This window comes from Cheilinus undulatus, linkage group 16 (assembly GCF_018320785.1).
Source record: "Cheilinus undulatus linkage group 16, ASM1832078v1, whole genome shotgun sequence".
Classification (NCBI taxonomy): domain Eukaryota; kingdom Metazoa; phylum Chordata; class Actinopteri; order Labriformes; family Labridae; genus Cheilinus; species Cheilinus undulatus.
Window position 1 is genome coordinate 2,738,159 of NC_054880.1, and position 26,514 is coordinate 2,764,672.

At 39.1% G+C, this 26,514-nt stretch overlaps 3 protein-coding genes and 1 gene segment (V, D, J or C); 1 reads left to right on the forward strand and 3 right to left on the reverse strand.

Moving 5' to 3' along the window:
• LOC121523649 overlaps positions 1 to 26,514 on the forward strand; it is an 820,099-nt gene that overhangs the window by 323,867 nt on the left and 469,718 nt on the right.
• Positions 1 to 26,514, reverse strand: part of LOC121523651 (immunoglobulin kappa light chain-like) — an 813,481-nt gene that overhangs the window by 322,111 nt on the left and 464,856 nt on the right. The window lies entirely within an intron of this gene.
• LOC121523561 (gastrula zinc finger protein XlCGF57.1-like) lies at positions 1,345 to 6,135 on the reverse strand. Its single transcript, XM_041808490.1, has 2 exons — positions 6,016 to 6,135; positions 1,345 to 3,277 (listed from the first exon to the last, which is right to left on the reverse strand). Exons 1-2 carry the CDS (start codon positions 6,038 to 6,040, stop codon positions 1,686 to 1,688), a joined length of 1,617 nt encoding a protein of 538 aa, XP_041664424.1. The 5' UTR covers positions 6,041 to 6,135; the 3' UTR covers positions 1,345 to 1,685.
• On the reverse strand, positions 8,114 to 13,224 carry LOC121523536 (oocyte zinc finger protein XlCOF6-like). The gene is made up of 2 exons (XM_041808456.1): positions 13,122 to 13,224; positions 8,114 to 10,859 (listed from the first exon to the last, which is right to left on the reverse strand). Exons 1-2 carry the CDS (start codon positions 13,144 to 13,146, stop codon positions 8,767 to 8,769), a joined length of 2,118 nt encoding a protein of 705 aa, XP_041664390.1. The 5' UTR covers positions 13,147 to 13,224; the 3' UTR covers positions 8,114 to 8,766.

Consider the following 26,514-nt stretch of genomic DNA (forward strand, 5'->3'; position numbering starts at 1 on the left):
AGATTTTAAATTTTAAGGCACATTTTGACCTTTCAAACTTGCTATTTTGATTTATCTGATATCTGACCTTTTAAATTCATGATTTTGATATTTATCTCGTATTAAGATGTTTTAAACACCTGATTTTAAATTATAAGTCACATTTTGACCTTTCAAATGTATGACTTTGATATTTATCTCATATTTTGACCATAAACATATCATGTTCTCAACTTTCTATCTCATATATTTGCCTTTTAAAAACATTAATTTGACTTTTAATTTCATATTTTGAACCTTTAAACTTATAAATTTGATTTTTTCAATCTCAAAATCATTTATCAACAGTGCTGAGTTTTTTTGTTTGTTTGTTGTGGGTTTTTTACCTCATGATTCATTTCTGGTAAAAAAAATTAGGTTCACATTATGGTTAAACTCTGACCCTGTCAGGCCCTCAGGTTAGACCCAAATTCAGAATCTGGCCCCTGCTCCAATTGAGTTTGACACCCCTGCACCAGAGGCTTGCAGTCATGCATAAGCCCACAATTTGGCCACATGGAGGTAACAGAGTAATGTTTTGGGCCGGAATCATGAGGAGTGAGCTGGTAGGCCCATTTCGGGTCCCTAAAGGTGTAAAAATGACCTCAGATAGTAGAGTTTCTGTCTGACCACTTTCTTCCATGGTACAAAAAGTAAAACCATGCTTTCCATAGCAAAATTATCATTATGTATGACACTGCACCACGTCATGCTGCAAAGAATCCCTCTGTGTCATTGGCTGCTATGGGCATAAAAGGAGGGAAACTCATGGTGTGGCCCCCATCCTCCCCTGACCTCAACCCTATTGAGAACCTTTGGAGCATCCTCAAGCTAAAGATCTATGAGGGTGGGAGGCAGTTCACATCAAAACAGCAGCTCTGAGAGGATATTCTGACATCTTGCAAAGAAATTCAAGCAGAAACTCTCCAGAAACTCACAAGTTCAATGGATGCAAGAATAGTGAAGGTGGTATCAAAGAAGGGCTCCTATGTTAACATGTAACTTGGCCTGATATGATGTTTTTGAATGAAATAGCTTTTGATTTCAGTAAATATGACCTCCTAATCCTGCAAATTCAACAAATAGCATTTCCAGTTCTTTAGAACATATAAAATCTTTTGGAACTGTGTTATGCATAATAATATGGAAATCTGCATGCCCAGCCTTTATTCTCCAGCGCTGCACCCAAACTGAGAAGCTGGAGTGCAGATATTAACATCTGTCATGACTGTAATTGGCAGCCCTCTTCTTATGGAATTTGGTGTTATTGCTAGAATTAGATTTAGAGCTGAAATGAAAACTCTTAAACTTTGTATCAAGGTTTTAATGTTTATTGCAGATTTAGCAAGGCATTGCAACCATAATAACTACACTGATGGTTACAATAAAAAGTACATTTTTAGAGAATCTTACAGACTTGAGTCCCTCAAACACGTTGATTGTGGTAGCAACTATGTAGCTGTCTAACTGGTACAATTTATGTAATACATTCACTTTAGGTGCAGCCAAATGATTGTTTAAACTGCTAATCAGCTAACAAAACTTACGATATACTTATAGCTTACATTTATCAGGACTAGGTGGTTTCAGTACTTTAAATTATCAATCTTGAATCATAGTTTCTATCAAATTTCTATAGTTTAATTACAGGAACTCCGCAGTAGCTCTTAATCACATGAGGGGGTTGGGGTAATGTGTACAGTACTCAGGTACATCACTGGCAATTTTAAAACAATCAAAGACTGTGGGGCCAAACAATTTATCTGTTTATCCCCTGTGTGGACAGCCAAGTGTTCATTCAGATGTCCCTGTTGGGAAAATCTTTCACCACAAACTGTACAGCTAAATGGTTTCTCCCGTGTGTGGATATCCATGTGCTGCTTCAGACCCCCTTCACGAGTAAATCTGTTACCACAAACTGAACAGCTGAATGGTTTCTCCCCCGTGTGGCTAACCAAATGTTCATTCAGATGTCTCTGTCTGGAAAATCCTTTGTTACAAACTGAGCAACTAAATGGTCTCTTCCCTGTGTGAACAGTCAAGTGGTCCTTCAGACTTCTTTTATGGGCAAATTTATTACCACAAACTGAACAGCTAAATGGTTTCTCCCCTGTGTGGACAACCAAGTGTTGTTTCAGATGTCCCTGTTTGTGAAAACTTCTATGACAAACTGAACAGCTAAATGCTTTCTCCTGTGTGTGGATAATCATGTGCTGCTTCAGAGCCCCTTTGCGTGTAAATCTGTTACCACAAACTGAACAGCTAAAAGGTTTCTCTCCAGTGTGGCTAATCAAGTGTTCATTCAGATGTCTCTGTCTGGAAAATCCTTTGTTACAAACTGAGCAACTAAAAAGATTCTCCCCTGTGTGGAAATTCATGTGTTGCTTTAGACTGTGTTTCAAAGCAAATTTTATATGACAGACTGAGCAGCTAAACGGTTTTTCCCCTGTGTGAACAGTCAAGTGGGTCTTCAGACTTCCTTTGGTAGAAAATTTTTTACCACAAACTGAACAGCTAAATGGTTTCTCCCCTGTGTGGACAACCAAGTGTTTCTTTAGCTGTCTCTCTTGGTTAAATCGTTTTTGACAAACTGAACAGCTAAAAGGCTTCTCCCGTGTGTGGACTCTCTTGTGCACGAATAATGCCTGTTTCAATCGAAAACACTTCTTGCAAACTGAACAACAAAATGGTTTTTCCCCTGTATGGACTCTTTTGTGCGCCTCCAACAAATATTTGAAACGAAAACATTTTCCACAAACTGAGCAACGTAATGGTTTCTCCCCTGTGTGGGCGCTTTTGTGTTTCTCTACTTGTTTCTTGTGTTTCTTCTGAGCTTCATCACTCTCCTCCCAGTCAGCACTGTCATCAGTCTGGGATCCAGGAAGGTCTGAAGCCTCATCAGTAGTAACTGGCTGTAAATGACTGTCTGCTCCTGATCCCCCACAGTCCTCACCATCAGATTCTGTTTTCAAATCCTCTGTGACTCTGTTCTCTTCACTTTGTTTCGTATCAAGTTGTGATGACTTAAGCTTCTCTCCATCCTCTTCTTCACCCTTCACAGAGACGGGAGTGAAAGGGAACATGCTGATACCAGCCCCCTCTGATTCTTGAAGCTGCTCTCTCTCCTGACTGATCCACAGTTCCTCCTGTTCCTCTTTAATGTCTGCTGGTTCAGGAGACTCCTCTTGTTTCAGACTGGAGCTCCTCTCTTGCTGCTCAGGGAAAACCTCTTTTTTGATCACTATCAGCTGCTGGACATCTGTGGAGACAAAAAAAGGATATATCTATCTAAATAATGTTATTTTCTGTTCACAGGAAATCACTGATTGCTCTTCTTTTTGCATTGTTGGGCTCTGTTACACACTTTGTACATTTGTAGATGTCTGGGAGACAGTCCATTCTTTATGTCGTCACATTCAGTCATTATAATAGGGGCGACACATCAGTTCTGGCTTCCTGCTTGTTTTCAACATTAAATTGATATATAGATATTTTTATAAACAATCTGGTTGGAGGTCCATATTTAGGGCCCAAGCACTGACTGCAGAGCAAGGACTCCATTGTATCTATGGGCATTGATAGATATTATTTTTCCAAACCTTAACACTTTGTTTTAGGGGGCATTCACATGCCTAAAAAGTCCCACAACCATCCAGAAAATTGTTCCCAAGGAGAATTTTGTGTGTTTTGGTGGAATCATTCAAGTCCATTGTGTGGGGACCCCAAGTGTGGAATAGGGGACTGGGTAATAAGAACATGCATGAAAATTGGTACAAATACGTACCAGATCCAGTTAAAATACAAAGCCACCTGGGAGCATCCTCTAATATGTACAGGAAACACACTACAAACAATTAAAGGTTATGTTAGCTATATACTTTATGTTGGCTGTTTGGGCAGCATCACAGTTGTCACATATGAAAGATCTATACCTACAGATTTCATCTGGCCATCTCCAAATGTTTGTTGCTTATTCCAGACAAGATGAGCATCTAAAGTTGTGCAAAGCGTGAGTTTTCACCATAGGGCGGGGCTGTGATCGGGGCCCAAAGTTGGAAAACTGATTTTCCCTGTTATTTTTAAGTGTGCCAACTATTTTGATTCTATATATCTCTACAGTCCTTATGCCAATCATTACAAAACTTAAGAGGCATGACCACACTTTGACCCTAATACATTTATGCATCAATTGCATCACTATGTCGCAGCAACCCCTTCTGCTAATTGATCATTTCCTCCTCTGAGTTTTGATTTTTTTTCCTTTAAAACACCTTCAAATATTCTGCCCTCACATACCTTTCAACCTAGGCTTATGATTCTTAAATGGGTATGGATCATCACCAGACCTACAGAAAACCCTCTTGACATGTGCTGGGGCATGAGGGCCCATCAGTGCTACTTGCAGCCCCAGTTTCTTGTTGTTATTGCACATTAAGAATAGATCATATTCCACTGTTAAAGCCCTTTGTGTATCAAAGTATCTACTCAGTACTTTGACTACATTTTTTAAAGACTTACTTTTTAGTTTTACTTCAGTAGATTTATTGACCAGCACTTTTACTTCTACTCGAGTAAATTTTAATCAGAGTAACTACTTGAGTAAAATAATCTGACACTTTTTCTACCTCTGCTTAGGGGGCACCACCGAATTTCTGGAGATACATGGAACCATAAACCAGAAAAAAAGGGGATTTGCTTTGCTAACTTCTACTGGATGTGGGACAAAGTGGACAGATTTGAAGGTTATTACCAGAGCTGTTTCTTTCTACATGCGGACTAGGAAAATGCATAGGGGCCCTCAAGCCAAAAGGAGGGCACAAAGCAGAACATTCAGTCTCATCTGAAGAGAATTACAATTACCTGTCTTTATCCCTTATATGCTTAGAAATACATGGAGTCAGGGCTTGACATTTACACCTGCCAACTAACGATAGATTTCATCTGTGGCAGGTAAAAGGGTGACCTTAACTAAGGAGAATAAAGGAGTCCAGACGTCCGACACTCAACGTGGTGAAGATTTATCAAGGTAAGAATCAGAGATACAAAATTTTCAGTAAAATGAAAAATAAAAAGATAACTTTTTTACATGAGTAAAACTATAAACTGGTAATTTAACTTCCACCTGGATAAGTTATAACTGAAGTAACTTTTCTTTAACTTGAGTATAATTTTGCCCCCTTTCTGTTTCCTTTTTTTTTTCTCTTGCATATTTATCACACTTAAATGTTTCTGATCATCAAGCCAATTTTTATATCTATCTAGTAGTAAGATCTATCTAGTTTTAGTCTTTGACACATCCATACTGACTGGCACCGACACCCAAGTCTGGGGAGAGTAAAATTGCCTGAACTGATTGGTTAAGACTTCACACAGTGGCAGTTTTAGGTCTTGAGTTGTATTTAAACATCATCATTTAGTAAATAAAAAGATAAGTGAAGAGTAGCCTGTTTGAATATGTTTTTAAAAATGTATGACTGTCACTCAGCCCCGACATCTACAAGATTAACACGAAAACTAATAAAAAACTAAATTAAAACAAAGCCTTTCTGCATAATAAAAACTCAACTAAACTGACAAACCAGCAGTCAAAGCTAATAAAAACTAAACTGAAATCGAACACAGAAAGTGAAAACGACATAGAAAGAATGACAAATCCAAAACTATTGTAACCTTGATTAGGAGTCTCTCCATCGCAAAACACGATCTTGCGTAGGACTCCAACAAACATAGAAACGGCCCTGGTCACTACAGAGTCGACTCTTAAAGCTAGGACTTCTCTGCACAGATCCTGTTAATGCTCCGCAAATATAGCGTTTAATTAGAAAAGATGTGCACGATAATGACGGCAAAAGGCTGTAAACTTTCTCGTCTAACAAAAGTCCTATTTGTTGTCAGGAGCTAACTGTGGCTAACACTGTGCTGTGCGGATGTGAAGTTAGCTAAAGGCTCATCTCTCCGAAACATTCACAATTTTACAGAAGAAGAAGGAAAACAAACCTGAAAGATCCTGAAACCCGGACATTTTACAAACACCCAAGAGCCAACTCTGAACACTTTATTGGGATTAATCTTCTACAGGCCGCTGGATCATCCGACCACACGACATCGGCGCTCGGCAGGAAAGAACCTTCAGGGCCCGGAAACAAAATGTCCAACCATGTGACCTTCAAAATAAAGGTACTCCTTCAAATTTACTGTTCTACTCCTTCTTAGGCAAGTTCTTCTTTCTTGGTCTCTAATCTATAAACATAAGTTCTCACCTCACAGGTACCTTACTTGGAATAACAGAGACATTTTATTTCAGAATACATCACCTTTTCTGGAAAGATGGGTTCAGAACAACATTCTTGTGAGTCAGCTGCTTAATGGAGAGGGACTTTTGCTTTCTTATAGAGAATTTTTATCTACATATAAATTTCCAGGCATCCCTAAGGAATTTGCTATACTGTTTGGCGCTATCCCTTCTGGTTCTTTAATGCTTTTTAGGAATCTTTCTAATCTTCCACTCCCTTCATTCTCTTTTCCTGACTCAACTGACTCACCTATAGGAAAGATCTGTTTTTCTCCACTTTCTCATAATAACAAAAGACATTTACGTGCTTTACTTCAGAAAGATGTTTCACATGTAATATCTTATTGGAATAGTTTTGTGAATGACATTGACTGGAACAAGGTTTGGATGATTCCACATAAGTACCTCATTACTAATAAGGTGAAGGAAGAATCCTTCAGAATTAATCATAAATACTCTCCTGCCAATCACTAAATGGACAAATTCAAGAGAGACATAAATAAGGACTGTTCTTTCTGTGAGGACCACCCAGAGACGGTGTTACATCCATTCTGGCATTGTCCACACCAAAAAACTATGGAAGGACTTCATCAGATTTATCATCCATCATGTTTTCAAAGACTGCTTTGTTGTGGGAAAATGTTGTATTGTGTTTTTAAAGAAGGACAAAGAAAGAGAGAAAACATATTTTTTCTTATAAACTTGTTACTTATTTTGCCCAAATTTTTCATCCTCAAGTGCAAATATAGTGACAAAAAAAACAAATGTGTCTTTTTTCTCAAAGACATTGAACAATATATACAGCTAATAGACAAATCTGACAACAAAAAAGTTATCAAAACCCTGAACAGAGTTATGGACGAATGTATTGGCACCCCTGGAATTACACCTTGAAAAATACACCTTTCTCCCAGAAATAGTTGCAATTACAAATGTTTTTGGTATTCATGTGTTTATTGCCTTTATGTGCATTGGAACAACACAAAAAATCCGAAGAAAAAAGACAAAATTGACATAATTTTACACAAAACTCAAAAAATGTATGTAGTTAATTGTGATTAACTGCACCCTTATTAGCACATTTTTAAATTCCACTTTTTTGCATTCAGAACTGTTTTTGTGTTGTTTGTATGTTTCTACTGTTTTAAAATGATACTTCAACATCTGGCAAATACGCCCATTGCTATAATCCCTCTTGTCTTACTAATAGGTTCGTTACCTTTAGTTGTCGGTGCAAGCTATTTTTAGATAGGCGCTGCTGAGTTAGGAGCTGCTCTGCCAACACAATGGATACTTCTGGTATCTTGGCTTTCCCTCATCAAACTCATCAAATACACAATCAAACAACTCCAAAACGCTCTCGTGTACAAGTTGTGACCTGCACAGTTACCACACTATGAAATAATCATGGAACATTACCAGACGGAGAAGTTTTAAAGTTAAATGCAAAGCCGGAACACACGACTGGTAGACATGGCTGCTGCACTGTGTCACTCTGCCCAGTGGTTTACTCAAGAAATAGTTCAGAGTATTTGCTTCATGTGTCGTAATGTTACATAATTATACGTCATTATTTCATGACGTGGTGAATGTGCAGGTCACAACTTGTCCACGAGAGCGTTTTGGAGTTGTTGGATTGTGTATTGAATGAGTTTGATGAGGGAAAGCCTGGATACCATAACAATCTATTGCGTTGGCAGAGCAGCTCTGAACTCAGCAGCGCTGCTCTAAAAATAGTTTGCACTGACAACTAAAGGTAACGAACCTATTAGTAAGACTATAGGGATTACAGCAATGGGCGAATTTGCCAAAATGTTGAAGTGTCCCTTAAATGTTTAGACTCTGAGGTGAACCAGCTGATCAGCTCATTTTCAGTTCCTGACATCAATCAGCTAGGAAGTGAAGGATTTCTCATTCACTAAGTTGTGCCCCCTCTGTCTGCCTCGCATCTCTCTCTCAATTCCTCCCTGGAAAGAGCTATGACGCAAGGAACAGAGGAAGAAAGGATTCTAAAATGGGAAATCTAAAAAATAATTTAAGAAATAATAGATCAACTTTAAATGCAGTTTTGTGGTTAATGTGACTTAGATGTAGTTACCAGTTTGAATTGAATTGAATTTATTCAAGGATAACCCCTTGAGATGCAGGATCTCATTTTCAAGGGGGTCCCAAAAAACAGATACAACATAAACAACACAAACAGAAAATACATGTTGCCCACTGGAGGGAGTATCCCCGACTTGATCAAGCATTGCAACTGAAATACGTTCAATGGATTTATCAAAAGACAATGACAGAGGTGTAAAAGTACCAAATGACTGCACTCAAGTAAAAATACAGTTACTTTAATTAAAATTTACTTGAGTAGAAATAAATCATTTCTACCCTGTGTGGACAACCAAGTGTTCATTCAGCTTCCCCTGTTGGGAAAATCCTTTCTCAAGAATTGAGCAACTCTATGGTATCTCCCCTGAGTGGATATTCTTCATGTGCTGCTTAAGAGACCCTTTGCGAGCAAGTCTTTTACCACAAACTGAACAGCTAAAAGACTTCTCTCCAGTGTGGCTAATCAAGTGGTCATTGAGATATCTCTGTGTGGAAAACTCTTTCTTACAAACTGAGCAACTAAAAAGTTTCTCCCCTGTGTGTAAATTCATGTGCAGCTTCAGGCTTCTTTTTTGAAAAAATCTTTTACCACAAAGTGAACAGCTAAAAGGTTTCTCCCCTGTGTGGGAAAGCAAATGTGCCTTCAGCGGTCCCTGTTGGTTGTATCTTTTATGACAAACTGTACAGCTGAATGGTTTGTCCCCTGTGTGGATACTCATGTGCAACTTCAGACTTCCTTTACGAGTAAATCTGTTACCACAAACCGAACAACTAAATGGTTTCTCCCCAGTGTGGGTAATCAAGTGTTCATGTAGATGTCCCTGATTGGAAAACATTTTGTTACAAAATGAGCATTGTTTGTTTTCTGTGTGGACATTCATGTGTTGCTTCAAAAGGTGTTGGCGAGAATATTTCTTCTGACAAACTGAACAGCTAAAAGGTTTTTCCTGTGTGTGAAAAGTCAAGTGGGTTTGCAGATTTTTCCGATAGGAAAATTTTTTACCACATACTGAACAGCTAAATGGTCTCTCCCCTGTGTGGACAACCAAGTGTTCCTTCAGCTTTCCCTCTTGGGAAAATCCTTTCTTACAAACTGAGCAGTTATATGGTGTCTCCCCTGTGTGGACATTCATGTGGTTCTTCAGACTTTCTTTGTAAGAAAATGTTCTACCACAAACTAAACAGCTAAATTGCTTCTCCAATGTGTGAACTCTCTTGTGCGTCAGAAGTGTCCGTTTCAATCTAAAAAATTTCTTACAAACTGAACAATAGAATGGCTTGTCCCCAGTATGGAGAGTCAAGTGGGTCTTCAGATGTTCTTGGCGGGAAAATCCTTTACCACAAACTGAGCAGCTAACAGGTTTCTCCCTTGAATGGATATTCATGTGCTGATTCAGCTTTTTCTTCTCAGTAAATCCTTTCTTACAAACTGAACAGCTAAATGGTTTCTCCCCTGTATGGATTCTGTTGTGCGTCACCAACAAATACTTGAAACGAAAACATTTTCCACAAATTGAACAACTAAATGGTTGCTCTCCTGTATGGATTCTGTTGTGCACCACCAACAAATATTTGAAACGAAAACATTTTCCACAAGTTGAACAACTAAATGGTTTCTCTCCTGTATGGTCTCTGTTGTGCGCCACCAACAAATATTTGAAACGAAAACCTTTTCCACAAATTGAACAACTAAATGGTTTCTCCCCTGTATGAACAGTCAAGTGTTTCTTCAGATGTCCTTGACGAAAAAATCTTTTACCACAAACTGAGCAACCAAATTGTCGCTCCCCTGTGTGGATACTCAAGTGGGTCTTCAGATTTCCTTTAAAGGAAAATCTTTTACCACAAACTGTACAACCAAATGGTTTCTCCCCTGCGTGGGCTCCTTTGTGTTTCTCTACTTGTTTCTTCTGTCCAACGCTTGCTGCAGAAAGAATCACTGATGGCTTTCCATGGGCAAATGTCATATCACATACAGCTGTGTGGTTGTTTTGCAGAGGCTCTAAACCTTTCGGAGTTTCATCACTCTCCTCCCAATCAGCACCGTCATCAGTCTTGGATCCAGAAGGGTCTAAAGCTGTGCCAGAAGTAACTGGCTGTAAATGACTGTCAGCTCCTGATCCCCCACAGTCATCAACATCAGATTCGGTTTTCAAATTCTCTGTGACTCTGTTCTCTTCACTTTGTTTCTCATCAAGCTGTGAGGACTGAGGTTTCTCTCCATCCTCTTCGTCACCCTTCACAGACACAGAAGGGAATGTGAACATGCTGATACCAGCCTCCCCTGGTTCTTGAAGCTGCTCTCTCTCCTGACTGATCCACAGTTCCTCCTGTTCCTCCTTAATGTCTGCTGGTTCAGGAGACTCCTCCTGTTTCAGACTGGAGCTCTTCTCTTGCAGCTCAGGGAGAGCCTCTTTTTTGATCACCATCAGCTGTTGGACATCTGTGGAGACAAATAAAGGATACAACTTTATGATTAATGTTATTTTCTGTTCACATAGAATCACTGATTGCTCTTCTTTATCACACACTTTGTACATTTGTAGATTTTTGGAAGACATTCCATTCTTTATGTCATCACATTCAGTCATTATAAAAGAGGCAACACATCAGTTCTGGGTTCCTGCTTGGCTTGCAACATTACATTGATATTCTAAGTGATGATGTAGTTTGTTTTAGAGACAGAGATTCTATCACAAAGAAATTTGACCTGCTCTGTGGACACCTAATTTTAAGTTTTGTATTACAGCTTAATAGCAAACACATCAGCAGACAAGCAGCTCTTGATTTTCCTTGTATGACCAAGTTATAATCAAGAAAATCTTCATCACTAACAGCTCTTTCCTTATTACAAGAAGAAAGTGACATATGTTCAGGTGTCAAACCTTCTTTTAGGGGAAAAAGGATCTCTTACAGTAGTATACCAGACAATACTGTCCACATTAGTTGCTGAAAAGTGGCAGAGGCTTTACACACACCAAATTCCATGATGGTGTACTGAAGAAAATTGTAAGACAGACAAAAGCAGAGATGTCAGATAATCTCTGGGTCAATGGCACTTGTCACTATCCTTTAAGCAAGTCCAATTGGGTCACAAAACGTGCTGTTCTCAGATTTTCCTCTCATGGTGTCATGTGGGGAGTCAGCACTGCCCCCCGTTTCGGTTGCCAACTACAGTGCAAAACTACACAGAGGTAGGACTAGTTTGATCCCCCCTTAAACTACTAATGTAGCACACAAAATTCACCCATCCAAATTACCACAAATGTAACCTGCTGGTATACAAATAGCAAAGCTAGGCTAGCCACAAACTCAGGGAGAATTAGCCTACACATAAAGACAAGCTACAGACTTTCACCTGACCCCACAAAAATTGCCCAATACAAGCACTGTATAACATACAAGTTAGGATTTAGAAAACACAATCAATAATATCCCCCAAAAAAGAAAAGTACCTACACAAATGCACCTAACATACATAAAACATCTCTCATTGAGTACAGGTAACACACCACTGAGTGTACAGAAAATACAGAAACTACTCCTGGTATCTACCCAAACTTGACTTTCCCTTACTGATTGGCATGCCGGGCTCGAGGCATCACCAGACTCAGAGTACTGCAGAAGGCCACTGACTCAACCAACTACAATAAACTGAATCCAGCACACCCCCTCCCAAATATTACCATCAAACATGTAAAAGGAATGAAAATAACAAATGAGAGAAGTCCGAAGTCAGCCCAGCAAGACGCTCTTAACTAAACCAGGGGGAATTACTTCTAGCTTGGTTTCCCATACAATTAGACAATGTGCTCCACAAGTACTCACCAAAAGAAGACTCCAAGCAGAAACTGCCTAGGTGCTTGTACATCACATCTCCAAACTAATAGATAACCTGAGCAAACTAAACAAATCTAGGAGCAAAACTAATCCAGGTCCAACCACGAGCCCCGACTATTATGTTACGGCTGGCTCAAAGGCTACACATTCTAATGGAACCCACACACAGAGGGATTAAAACATAATAAAACTTTATTCTAAGATTTAAACAGTAGATAACTGAACGAAACCTGAGAACACACAAATGAGGTGATGCTGCTGCAAGTGGGGGGAGAGAGTGAGCTGGTCAGCAGATCCTGCCTAAACAGACTCTGGGTCATTAACCACATGAGCAGACAAGCAGGTGAAGTCAGCAGTCACCAAAGGAAGCACAAAAATAAAACAGGAAACACTCATGTAACAACTGATCAAGCAAAGCATTTTGAATACATTTTAAATAACTTACTTTTACTTGAGAAGGTTTAAAGACTAGTGGTTTAACTTAGATTCGAGTATATTTTAATCAGAGTAATTGCTTTTTTACTTGTGTACAATAGTCTGATACCTTTCTCGCTCATTTTAGGAGAGGATCGGAACCATAAACCAGAAAAAGGGAATTTACTTTGATAACTTCTCCTAGGTGTGGGACAAAGTGGACAGATTGATAGTTTCTACAGAGATAATATTAGAGTCGACCATTAAAGTAAGGATATTCATGCACTGATCTTGTAAATGCTCAACAGCTACGGCGTTTACACAAAGGTTCTACTGTTGTTAGGAGCTAGCGGTGGCTAACACTGCGCTATGTGAATGTAAAGTTAGCTAAAGGCTAAACTCACTGAACATTTACAGGAAACAATTTCTGGGAAGAAGAAATAAAACGAACCTGAACGATCCTGAAGCTCAGACATTTTACAAATATCCAAGAGCCAACGATAAATGAGAAACGTAGTGATGCCACGTGCTGTGCCGATGCTTCGAAGCGTTCGTTGAGTAATCCAGGAAGTGTCGTCGTCGTCGTCTTCTTCTTCTTCTACTTGTGGTTTAATGGCGGGTGGCAATCCAGGGAGTGTTTCCTGGACACGCCTACCGAGGCTTGGGGTCAGTTCAAAAAGTTTTAAAAAACCCTCCTAAGTCCTTTCCTATCCACTTTTCCTTAACCCCCGGTGAAAAGCGTCACAGTGTCAAGGAAAGGTGGAGTGAGAAGACAGGAAAGGAGAACAACAGTGTTTATGGAATCCGACCGCACTTTCCCTAGGCGGATGTTCCGGACGTGACGCGTTTTATTTGTGTAAAAACTACAAATTCAGCATCGATGGACTACAAAGTTGGCATCTTCCACTCGGTGCATTTTCTGTGTAGTTTTTTGCGGTGAATGAAACGTGATAAATATGAGCTAAATTAAGTTTTTATATCCTAAAGTCTCTTCCGGTGGAACAAGAAGGACCTTAAAACACACATTTGGAACAGGCAAGCGAGTGTGCGTGATTATAGTAAGATTGTGTTATATATACTGCAGCGGCAGAAATCAAAATGGGACTGGCACTGACAACAACTTGTACAACTTTTAAACCAGCACCATCTAATGTGCTATCAAATTATCATATGATCATGATATATCTTTAAAAAAAAGTAACAATATGATAAAATAATATTCATCATATGATATTGTGACACCCACAAATGTGTTGTCACAATTGTAAAATATATGTTAATTTATGGGTAAAGGTCGAATTTTAATGCTTTCTTGTGGTTAATGTGACTTAGATGTAGTTACTAGTTTGCACCACTAGAGGGAGTATCCCTAGCTTGATCATTTAATCCAAGCATTGCAACTGAAATATGTTCAATGGATTTATCAAAAGACAATGACAGAGGTATAACAGTACCAAATGAATGCACTCAAGTAAAAATACAGTTACTCTGATTAAAATGTACTTGAGTAGAAGTAAAACCACTGGAATTAAAACCTATTCAAGTAAAAGTCAAAAGTAAGTCATTTAAATGTAATCAAAGTACTGAGTAGATACTTTTGATACACAAGAGGCTTTAGCAGTGGAAAATGATCTGTCCTTAATGTGCAATAACAAGAAACTAGGGCTGCAAGCAGCACTGAATGCCTCCCTGCACCCCAACACATGTCAAGAGGGTTTTATGTAGGTCTGGGAAAGATCCATATGTAGATCAGTTCTTGATGCCCATAGTAATGTAGGGATTGTTTCAGGATAAACCAGTGGTTCTCAACCTTGGGGTTGGGACCCCATTTGGGGTCATGAGACACTGACAGGGGGTCTCCAGATAACTAAAAAAAAAGAAAAAAAAACTATGAATATTTTTTAAATTACACTGTTGCCCTTTTACACCAATTTTATCGTACTTTTTCATCACTTTTTAACACCATTTTGTCAATTTTAACACATATTTGCCACTTGAAGCCCATTTTTGTCCATTTTAAACCCTTTCCAACAATTTTTTCTGCCTGTTTTTCACTTATAAGTCAATTCTTGCCACTTTATGCCTGTTTTTGCCTCATTATTGCCACTATTAACCACTTTTTACAACCCTTTTTGCCCATTTTAACCCCAGTTATCCCATGTTTTCAAATTTTCATCCGTTCACTTAATTACCCTCAATTTTTTGCACTTAAAAGCCATTACAGCCACTTTGTAATTGTTTTACCACTTGTTGTGCCAATTCTTGCCAGTTTAAACATTTTTTGGTTGTTTTTTTGGCCACTTTTGTCTAATTTTTGCCACTTTTAACCCATTTTTGTTCTTTAAAAAATCCAGTGTCAACATATTTTCTGCCATTTTTTGCCATTAATCACAAATTTAAGCAACTTTTCACACATTTTTAATGTTTTCAACAAAATGTATTTTTATTTATAGAAGGCCATTTACTACACAAATGAATAGAAAGAGATATAGATAACCTCCCCCTTTATCCCTCCTTATGGACAGTCTTGTCTCCACATGACTATTCTAGAATGTTTATGTCTGTGTTCAACCATCTTCAGGTACAGTGGGGATCCCCAGTCTCTGGCACCTTTATTTTGGGGATCCCGGACTGAAAAGGTTGAGAACCCCTGGGATAAACTCTCGTTGCCTTTTGGGGTATCACCACATCAATAAAAATGGTCACATATTATAACATCTGAGGAAATCTTCAAATCAGACTAATTCTTAACATCCATGTGTGTAGCACCTGTTGCAAACCTGAGCAGATTTCAACAGTTGTTAAATTCACCAATTAATATCTTCAGAACAGGTGGTAAAGAGTCTGAATTATCAGCTCTGGCTGTTGTTACTCAGACCAGAATGGCCAATAATTCATTTGAGCCACTGCTGAGGAAGATTAATCTAGTTTGCTAACTGTCTTCATAAAGCTGCATGCCCTGCCTTTATCCTCCAACGCTGCACCTAAACTAAGCAGCTGGAGTTCAGATACTAACTTCAGTCATGACTGTTATCTGCAGCCTTTCTTCCAATGGATTTTGGCTTTTGGTGTTATTGCTACAATGAAATACAGAGCTGATGACAGTAAAACTCAGCAAGTTCAATTTGGAGGCCAGAACAACCAATAGGGACCAAGTACAAAATGTTAGCACATAATATCTCAAAACAACATTGTCTTAAAAAGATAAAAATGAAACCACTTCATCTTTATCAGCAGGATTTAATGTTTTTTTTTTCTTTTTTGGCAGATTTAGCAAGGCACTGCAAGCATAATAAGTACACTGATGGTTATAATAAAAAAATATGCACAAAGATAGTTTAAATATTTCAGTAAAAACATGATTAAAAGGGAGAACCTAACTTTGCCTTTTCATTCACAAAAGAGGATCCCGTTTAAAAGAATCTTACAGACTTGAGCCCTCCCAGACCCTTTGTTTGAGGGAACAACTTTGAAGCTGTCTGATTGGTACAATTATCCATTAACATTAATGTAAAACATTCAGTTTGGATGCAGCCAAATTATTGTTTAAACTGCAAATCAGAAAAAAAAAAACAAAAAAAAACATGATGTACCCATAACTCAGATTTCCAAGGAGTGGGCTTTTGCATTACTATAAATGATCAGTTTTGGATCTTAGTTTCTATCAGATTTCGTTGCTACCTAAATAATAATACATATCATGCATGCTGTGTAAACAGATATTGCTATTAGCTTGATCACAGTGTCTCAATAGTTGCTCTTTTTCACAGCAGGGGTTGGAGTATTGTGTATTGGACTCGGGTACATCACTGGCAATTTTAAAACAATCAGAGACTGTGAAGCCAAACAATGAAACTGCGTATTTCCTGTGTGGACAGCCAAGTGTTCATTAAGATGTCCCTGCTGGGAAAACCTTTCACTACAAATTGAACAGCTAAATGGTTTCTTTTCTGCGTGGACTTTCATGTGTTGCTTCAGATTTCTGTTTTGAGCAAAGGTTTTACCACAAACTGAACAATTGCATGGTTTCTTCTCTGTGTGGACTTTCATGTGTCGATTTAGACTTCCGTTGTGACTAAAGGTTTTACCACAAACTGAACAGCTACATGGTTTCTCCCCTGTGTGGATACTCATGTGCAGCTTCAGACCTCCTTTACGAGTAAATCTTTTACCACAAACGGAACAGCTAAATGGTTTCTCCCCAGTGTGGCTCATCAAGTGGTCATTCAGATGTCCCTGAGTAGAAAATACTTTGTTACAAAATGAGCAACTAAATCGTTTCTCATCTGTGTGGACATTCATGTGTTGCTTCAGACTGTGTTTGCTTGAATATTTTCTCTGACAGACTGAACAGCTAAATGGTTCCCCCCGTGTGTGAAAAGTCATGTGGGTTTTTGATAGGAAAATTTTTTATCACACACTGAACAGCTAAATGGTTTCTCCTTAGTGTGGACAACCAAGTGTTCCTTCAGCTTTCTCTCTTGGAAAAATCCTTTCTTACAAACTGAACAGTTATATGGTGTCTCCCCTGTGTGGACATCCATGTGGTGCTTCAGATTTTCCTCGTCAGAAAATCTTCTACGACAAACAGAACAGCTAAATGGCTTCCCCGATGTGTGGACTCTCTTGTGTAGGAGAAGCGTCGATTTCAATCTAAAACATTTCTTGCAAACTGGACAAGAAAATGGTCCCTCCCCTGAATGGATATTCAAGTGTTCCTTCAGAATTACTTGACGGAAAAATCTTTTACCACAAACTGAGCAGCTAAATGGTCGCTCCCCTGTATGGATAATCAAGTGTTTCTTCAGAATTACTTGACGGGAAAATCTTTTACCACAAACTGAACAGCTAAATGGTCGCTCCCCTGTGTGGACAATCATGTGCTGCTTCAGCTGTCTCTTCTCAGAAAATCCTTTCTGACAAACTGTACAAATAAATGGTTTCTCCCCTGTATGGATTCTCTTGTGCGCCACCATCACATATTTGAAACGAAAACATCTTCCACAAATTGAGCAACTAAATGGTTTCTCCCCCGTATGGAAAGTCATGTGTGTCTTCAGATGTCCTTGACGGAAAAATCCTTTACCACAAACTGAGCAACTAAATCGTTTCTCCCCTGTGTGGATAGTCAAGTGCTTCTTCAGACTTCCTTTACAGGTAAATCTTTTACTACAAACTGAACAGCTAAATGGTCTTTCCTCTGTGTGGACAATCATGTGGCGCTTCAGCTTTCCCTTCTCGGAAAATCCTTTTTTACAAACTGTACAACTAAATGGTTTCTCCCCTGTATGGATTCTCTTGTGCGCCACCAACAAATAATTGACACGAAAACATTTTCCACAAATTGAACAACTAAATGGTTTTTCCCCTGTATGGAAAATCATGTGTGTCTTCAGAAGTCCTTGATGGAAAAATCTTCTACCACAAACTGAGCAACTAAATTGTTTCTCTTCTGTGTGGATTCTCAAGTGGGTCGTCAGATTTCCTTTACAGGTAAATCTTTTACCACAAACTGAGCAGCCAAATGGTCTTTCCTCTGTGTGGGCTCCTTTGTGTTTCTCTACTTGTTTCTTCTGTTTCCTCTGGGCTTCATCACTCTCCTCCCAATCAGCACTGTCATCAGTCTCGAATCCAGAAGGGTCAAAAGCCATGTCAGAAGTGACTGGCTGTAAATAACTGTCTGCTCCTGATCCCCCACAGTCCTCTCCATCAGATTCAGGTTTCAAATCCTCTGTGACTCTGTTCTCTTCACTTTGTTTCTCGACAAGTTGTGATGACTGAGGTTTCTCTCCATCCTCTTCGTCACCCTTCACAGATACAGGAGTGAAATGGAACATGCTGATACCAGCCCCCTCTGATTCTTGAAGCTGTTCTCTCTCCTGACTGAGCCACAGTTCCTCCTGTTCCTCTTTAATGTCTGCTGGTTCAGGAGACTCCTCCTGTTTCAGACTGGAGCTCCTCTCTTGCTGCTCAGGGAGAGCCTCTTTTTTGATCACTCTCAGCTGTTGGACATCTGTGGAGACAAAGGATAAACCATTCTGATTAATGTTATTTTATGTTCACAGGGAATCACTGATTGCTCTTCTTTTTGCGTTGTTGGGATTTATTACACACTTTGTACATCTGTAGATGTTTAGAAGACATTCCATTCTTTATGTCGTCACATTCAGTCATTATAAAAGGGGCAATACCACAGGTCCTGGTTCCTGCTTGTCTCACAACATCACATTGACATTCCAAGTATGACGTAGATCGTTTTAGAGACAGAGATTCTATCACAAAGAAATGTAATCCTCTCTGTGGAAACCTCATTTTCAGTTTTGTATTACAGCTTAATAGGAAACACATCAGCAGACAAGAAACTCTTGATTTTCTTTGCATGACCAAGTTATAATCAAGAAGAAAATCTTCATCACAAACAGCTCTGTCCTTATTACAAAAAGAAAGTGACATATGTTCAGGTGTCAAACCTTCTATTAGGGGGATATTTCAGGATTTTTGAAGGTAGGTCGTATGAGGTGCTTGGCTCATACGACCCAACTTTAAAATCCTGAAATATCCCTTTTAGGAAAAGTGTCTCTTACAGTAGTACACCAGACAACACTGTCCACATTAGTTGCTGAAAAGTGGCAGAGGCTTTACACACACCAAAATTCCATGATGTTGTACTGAAGAAAATTGTCAGACAGACAGAAGCAGAGATGTCAGATGATCTCTGCGTCAATGGCACTTGCCACTATCCTCTAAGCAAGTCCAGTTTGGTCACAAAACATTCTGTTCTTACCCTGTCAATGCAGTGAACAAGGTGAACTCCAAGAGCTGTTACTTGGTACAACAATACCATTGGTAAGTAAAGACTCAACCTCTTTCTGCATTATTTCTCTTTTAATAGGGTTAACACGATAGGGATCCTGATAGGAGCATTATGACCTACAACGATATCATGTTGCAGGACATTTGTACAAGTTGGCACATCTTAAAACAAAGCTGGATGGCTATGAACCAGCTAGAGAACAGCTGGCTTTTGAGAGGCCTTTCAGAAAATGTGTGCTGAAACAAGCCATTCTCAGATTTCCCCCTCATGATGTCATGTGGGGAGTGAGCATTGCCCCATGTTTGGTTGACCAACTACAATAAACTGAATCCAGTGCAACCCCTCCACAGAATTACCATCAGAAATGTGAAAGACATGAAAATAACAAATGAGAGACTGATGGAAGGACTATCGAAGTCAACCGAGCAAGATCCTCTTAACTAAACCAGGGAGAATTACTTCTAGCTTGGCTTCCCATACACTCAGACAATGTGCTCCACAAGTACTCACCAAAAGAAGACTCCAAGCAGAAACTGCCTCAGTGGTTGTACAGTGCTTAACAAATTTATTAGACCACAACCCAAAGTAAAGTTTATACCACAGCTGCCCTAAATTAACAGCATTGGTAATTACTAAAATAGTTTTTTATGTTTCTGCAATGGTTAATACACCAATATGTAGAAGCTCTTTAACCCAAATGATATTTTTAAGGCTAAAATATAATTATTATTGTCATCCATGAATTTTCAAATTTACTGATTTACAAAAAAACTGAAAAAATAGTAAAGCACATTAATATTTCTTGACTAATATGTCAAATTATAGTTATTTACTTGCTTTCCTGAACAGAAAAAATAGTTTTAGTGGTTGAATGTTATGCTTGATTAATTTCTGACTTCTCAGAGAAGCCCAGTGAGCCGGCTCAAATTTGGGTATAAAAATGTGAATTCAGTTTGAAAATCCTCATTCTTGTTCAAAATGGTAAAACGTCGAGAGCTCAATGAAAGTGAAAGAGTCCGTATTAAAGCACTTCATGATGCTGGATGGTCTCTGAGACAAATAGGGAAAGACATAAAGTGTTCTCACAGTGTGGTCAAGTATGCTTTGGAGTCAATTGCCCAGACTGGTACTTACAAAATATGCCAAGGAAGAGGCAGGAAACCAAAGTTAACTGAAGCAGATGTCAGACACCTTCAAGATTTGAAGTACTAGAGACAGAAGGAAGAGCACTGCTGATCCTCAGACAGAGATGAATGCTTCTAGATCAGAGTCTGAGAAATCTCCAGAATGACCATAAGCAGACGACTGACGGAACAAGGCTTAAAGGGAAGAATAGCTGCTAAGAAGCCATTATTGAGGCCTGCAAGCATCCAGAAACACCTCAGATTTGCCAGGGAGCACAAACACTGGACTGTTGATGACTGGGAGAAGGTACTCTGGATGGACCAGTCCAAGTTTGAACTCGTTGATCAGCATGGTCATGTTTATGCTGCAGAAAAGCTGGAGAACATTTTGATGCCAGATGCATTGCACCCACAGTGAAACATGGTGGAGGTTCCATTATGGTATGGGGTTCCATTTGTGGATACGGCATGGGCAAATGAGTGAAAATGGATGTTATCATGAACAAGAACCTCCACAACATCTTAGTGCATCATGGAATCCCTTCTGGACCGAATCTGATTGGTTGTGGGTTCATATACCAACAAGACAATGACCCCTGTGGAAAAGGAGATAAAACAATGCCAGTAGGAATGCAAGCTGTTATCAAGGCCAAAGGAGGCCATACAAAAATATTTTGTTTTTTGGTTATTCTGTGTGGAAAAGGGACCATTTAGTTGTTTCAGTTTGTTTTTTGCCAAATAAATAACAATAACATTTTTAGTTTAAAACAAGTTTTTGAAAGATTTCTAAAATATTTCTGTTTTCTCTTTTTTATGACAGGTGGTCTAATAAATTTGTTAAGCACCGTATAAAATAATAATGATCTCATAAAATAATATTCATATGATACTGTGACACCCACAGATGTGTTGTCACTCTTGTAGAACGTATGTTAATTTATGGGTAAAGGTAGAATTTTAATGCATTTTTGTGGTTAATGTGACTTGGATGTAGTTACCAGTTTGCACCACTAAGGGAACTATCCTTAACTTGTTCATTTTAACCAAACATTGTAACTTCTTCTTGCAATAAACAGCTACTTTTCCCATGATAATGAAGAAATTTCACAAGTTCTCTGGAAAATTGGCAACAGATGACACATAACTCAAAGCAATTGCTATGAAAGGGTTTGAGAAACAAGAAATTCGTGCTGAATCAGGCACAGCAAAAAATGGCCCATCATTTAACAGTAGCTATATTTACATGGACCAATTGTAGTCGAAATAAATACCTGATCTAAATGAAAATGCTTCATATCAACACTAAGTTTGGAACAAAGTTCTCATATTCAGCTCATTCACAATAGTTGTTCAGATCAGAACAAAGAAGAATCCAATACTTTGCACAAGCAGGAGTTAAAACAAATGAGTGGGGGCTGGTGGTGATTTACAACAAAGAAAAAGAAGAATCTCTTCTTTTACAGAAAATTTTCCGTGACCAATTGCATTCGTTGCATGTAAATGTAGACTAGAATGACAATAGAACTTTACATTTGACTGATGGTACAATGCAGCTCAGGTCAGTGCAGGTTTATTCAGATCAAATTCATGATGCATGAACATGCATTTCTGAAACAGACAGCTTCTTCTAGCATCCATGTGCACAGACAAGTTTGAATCTCCAACCTTGATTAGTTTAATGTAATTGTGGGGAAAAAAATCCTCATCTAATCACAGCTACTGAAAACATGCCAGCAAAACATGGGAAAACACATATGACCAAAGTTTTACAGTTGTGTCACATGCACTTCTCAGAGTTTTTAGCAGCTAGATAGCACTTTTAGTAATGCAAAATAAAACCCAAGTCCCTCTTTGACCATGTCTTTATGACAACAATGCATGTTTGATATTGTCCAAATCATTCACAGTCCATCGGACTCCCTGCATGACGTGCCTCAGTAAAACAAAGACATCCCATTTTCACTTTGTGCTCTCACTATGATGGCTGTTTGAAAGAGAAAAATTGCAGCAGGCCCCATCGACCATGCCACAACCCCCGAAGGTGTGAGGACCCGTTCAGTGCTGCTTGCAGCCCTAGTTTCAACATTGAGAACAGATCATATTTCACTGTTAAAGCCCCTTGTGTATCAAAATATCTACGAAGTGCTTTGAATACATCTTAAATGACTTAATTTTACTTGATAAGGTTTGAAGACAAGTGGTTTAACTTCTACTCGGGTACATTTTAATCAGAGTAATTGTATGTTAACTTGTGTACAATAGTCTGGTACCTTTCCACCTCATTTTAGGAGAGGATCGGAACCATAAACCAGAAAAAAAGGGAATTTGCTTTGATATCTTCTCCTGGGTGTGAGACAAAATGGACAGATTTACAGTTTCTACAGAGATAATATTACAGTCGACTATTAAAGTAAGGATATTCATGCACTGATCCTGTAAATGCTCAACAGCTACGGCGTTTACACAAAGGTTCTATTGTTGTTAGGAGCTAGCGGTGGCTAACACTGCAATATGTGAATGTGAAGTTAGCTAAAGGCTAAACTCACTGAAACATTTAAAGGAAACAATTTCAGAGAAGAAGAAAGAAAACGAACCTGAAAGATCCTGAAGCTCAGACATTTTACAAACATCCAAAAGCCAACGAAAAATGAGAAAAGTAGCGATGCCACGTGCTGCGCCGATGCTTCGAAGCGTTCGTTGGGTAATCCAGGTAGTGTCTTCTTCTTCTTCTTCTTCTTCTTCTTCTTCTTCTTCTTCTTGTGGTTTAATGGCGGGTGGCTATCCAAGAAGTGTTTCCTGGACGCGCCTACAGAGGCTTGGGGTCCGTTCGAATTGTAAAGAAATTACTACCTAAGTCCATTCCTATCCACTTTTCCTCAACCTCAGGTGAAAAGGGTCACAGGGTCAAGGAAAGGTGGAGTGAGAAGACAGGAAAGGAAAACAGCGGTGATTAGGGAATCCGACCGCACTTACCCTCGGCGGATGTTACGGACGTGACGCGTTTTATTTGTGTAAAAACAACAAATAATATCGATGGACTACAAAATCAGTACATTCCACTGCCGTGCATTTTCTATGTAGTTTTGTGCAGTGAATGAAACGTGAAGACCTTGGTGATAAATATGAGCTAAATAAAGTTTTATATCAGGATTGCCAAGTTTGGGTTGCTGGCTGGAGTGAGATTTTGTTCATTAAACATGCGCGGACTCAATGATGGCGACGTATTCGGACTCATTTCACCCTTAGGGTTTAAAAAGTATGTGTCTTACACAGGCCCTAACACACACACACACACACACAGATAATAGCAACAACTACTGAAGGATATGAATGTGATAAACAACAATTTACTGTGCTTCGTTATTTGCCAGCAAACCTTGAATAAAATACATATGGAGGCCATGCTCATAATGCCATAAATTCAATTGGGGGGAAAAAACTTGTTAGGTGTGCCACTTATGAAATCTTAGATGGTATTGTGAGCTTAGTTCAGCTGCGATGGTCTCATTTCCGAAGACTGTACCTGAGTCTCATCATCTTTATTTTCCCTCTCTTCTGACGATGTCCCATTCCCGCTGCCTCTGTCTTCTGCTAGCACCAGTCCCTCGTCTCTTTCCCTCTCTCTCACCCTCTTAAAGTATTTCAGTATGCTCATCTGCAGTAACACAGTTGGTAAGTCTTTCTTCAAAACATACACTGTGGCTACATTATCAACTGCACAGAAAAACGTACTACTACCCGAGCAAAAGAGGACGTTTGGTCACATTAACGTAAGCTAGCTAATGGTAACTGTCAGCCCGTTCAGCTATTATCCTTTGTACCTTACAGAGCATTTATTCCAGCAGTACTCAACCTTAATCTATCCAGGAGCCACATTGTCTTAAAAATACTATTGCAAGAGCCACAATCCAAAACCAGGCAATTGATGATCAATCTATTCATAGTTGAAATAAAACAGTGAATTGGTGGATTATTGTGTCGTTCAATGGGATGAAATACATAAAAATGTCTGTACAGAGAAAAGATATTTCACTGATAACAAGCATATGTTTGTATTTATATAAGCTCCACCTGGACTAAAGTCTTTTAAAATATCAGAATGTGCTAACTTAGAGCTATAAGGAGCTTTTCAACATGCTGATGAATCATGGGTGTCTGTTTGGGTATTTATATTCCATATTTTGACATTTACTGTAGTTCTGTGACTCCGTTAACTTAAAGTTGTGCTTTCTAATTTTTCCCTCTCATTATTATCACTTTTAGCTAAAGGGGGAGGTTCCCCATATTGGTCTTTGCCCTGGGCCTCCAAACAGATAAAGCCGGCCCTGCCTCACACCTGCAGCTCCCCCTCACAGATGGCTCTGTCCTGCCAGTTTGTTGCTTTCATTTTTCTGTGTCTGCCCTTTTGACAGTATTTATAATTAGTACGTTTAAGATCAAATAAACCATCCACGTTTGGAAAAGTTTTACTCAATTTTACATTGTTTTAAGATGTGATCCGTGTGTGTTTGGCTCGTTGGTGATGATGCGCATCGCAAAAGTCATCATCAAATACGAGTATGGGAGAGCATCCGCAGGGAGTGACTGAAGAAATGTGTTAAAACGAGAGCGTTAGAAGCTTCATCTTGAACACAACACAGGACAGGACACCTCTATTAACTTACGGAAGAGACGCGCAACCAGCGGACTTCCTCTGCGCTCTTTTACGCATGGTCCACCGTCCTGGGCGCACCCGACGGTGATAAAACACAAATTTTCATTTGAATTTGTAAGTTAAAGTCTGTCTTCTTTCTGTGGACTTAGACTTATTGATGACTTATTGCAATGAGTCTTTACTGCTGACAGTTTTCATATTCAAAGAGGATTTCAGGAGGATTTTCTTAAAGGAAGCCTTAAAAGAGCTGCAACTGGTCACTTAAGAGGCTCGAGAGCCGCGGGTTGAGTATCACTGATTTATTCAAAACAATTTTTATGTCGTTTGTTAAGCCCTGGGTTCCCTTGTATAATTAAACCATGACATAAGACGCCGACTAATTGTTTACCCTGGTATAATTACGGCTGCGCTGTGCTGCTATTCTGAAGTGGCTGGACGTCAACTCCCGCCCCACTGTGCTGTGATTGGCTAGTTGTTCACAGGCCGTCGCCTTGAGCAGCCGTCCAATCAACACGGGGATAAACATTGCACACCAATCAATGAGTAATTTGAGAGCGCCAAAGCCTTCGATTCTAGCGTGAGAATAGTTTGAGTGGCGTGTAAGCGTGAGACAGGAGGTGAAAGCGTGTGTCACACGACAGAAGCGTGAGAGTTGGCAACCCTGTTTATATCCTGAAGTCTCTTCGGGACGGAACTGTGACTATATACATATTAAAGTGAAACAAGAAGGACCTTAGAACACACATTTGTAACAGGCGAGTGTGCGTGATTAGGCTATAGGGAGCAACTTGTAACAACAACTTGTACAACTTTCAACCAGTGGAAAAGCTAATATAAAATTTCTTGTTTACCGTTATGTCGATGTATTAAGTTGAAATGATCTTGCTTACAAAGAGAGAATTCATAGTTGAAATATATTTAGTTAGAAATATTTAAGTTAAAGACAGTTAAAAAATAGCATTACTGTGATATTTACATATTATCCGTGGAGAAAAAAAATGTTTCTGCCTTTCCTTTAAGAAAAAGGACCCTATCCTTTTAAGAGATGTAAACAGAAAGAAAGACGTGATTCTTGGAGGTTCTGTGAAAAAGAGCTGAAGACGGCAGTAACTTGTGCTGAGCTGTCAACTGTGGACAAGTTTATGTTTATAAAAGTTGCAAAAAGCGAATCAAAACGTGTACTGGAGGTTTCATCTTAAGGGTGCAAAACCAGCACTCTAATGTGCTATAAAATTATTCATAGTGTAATTCA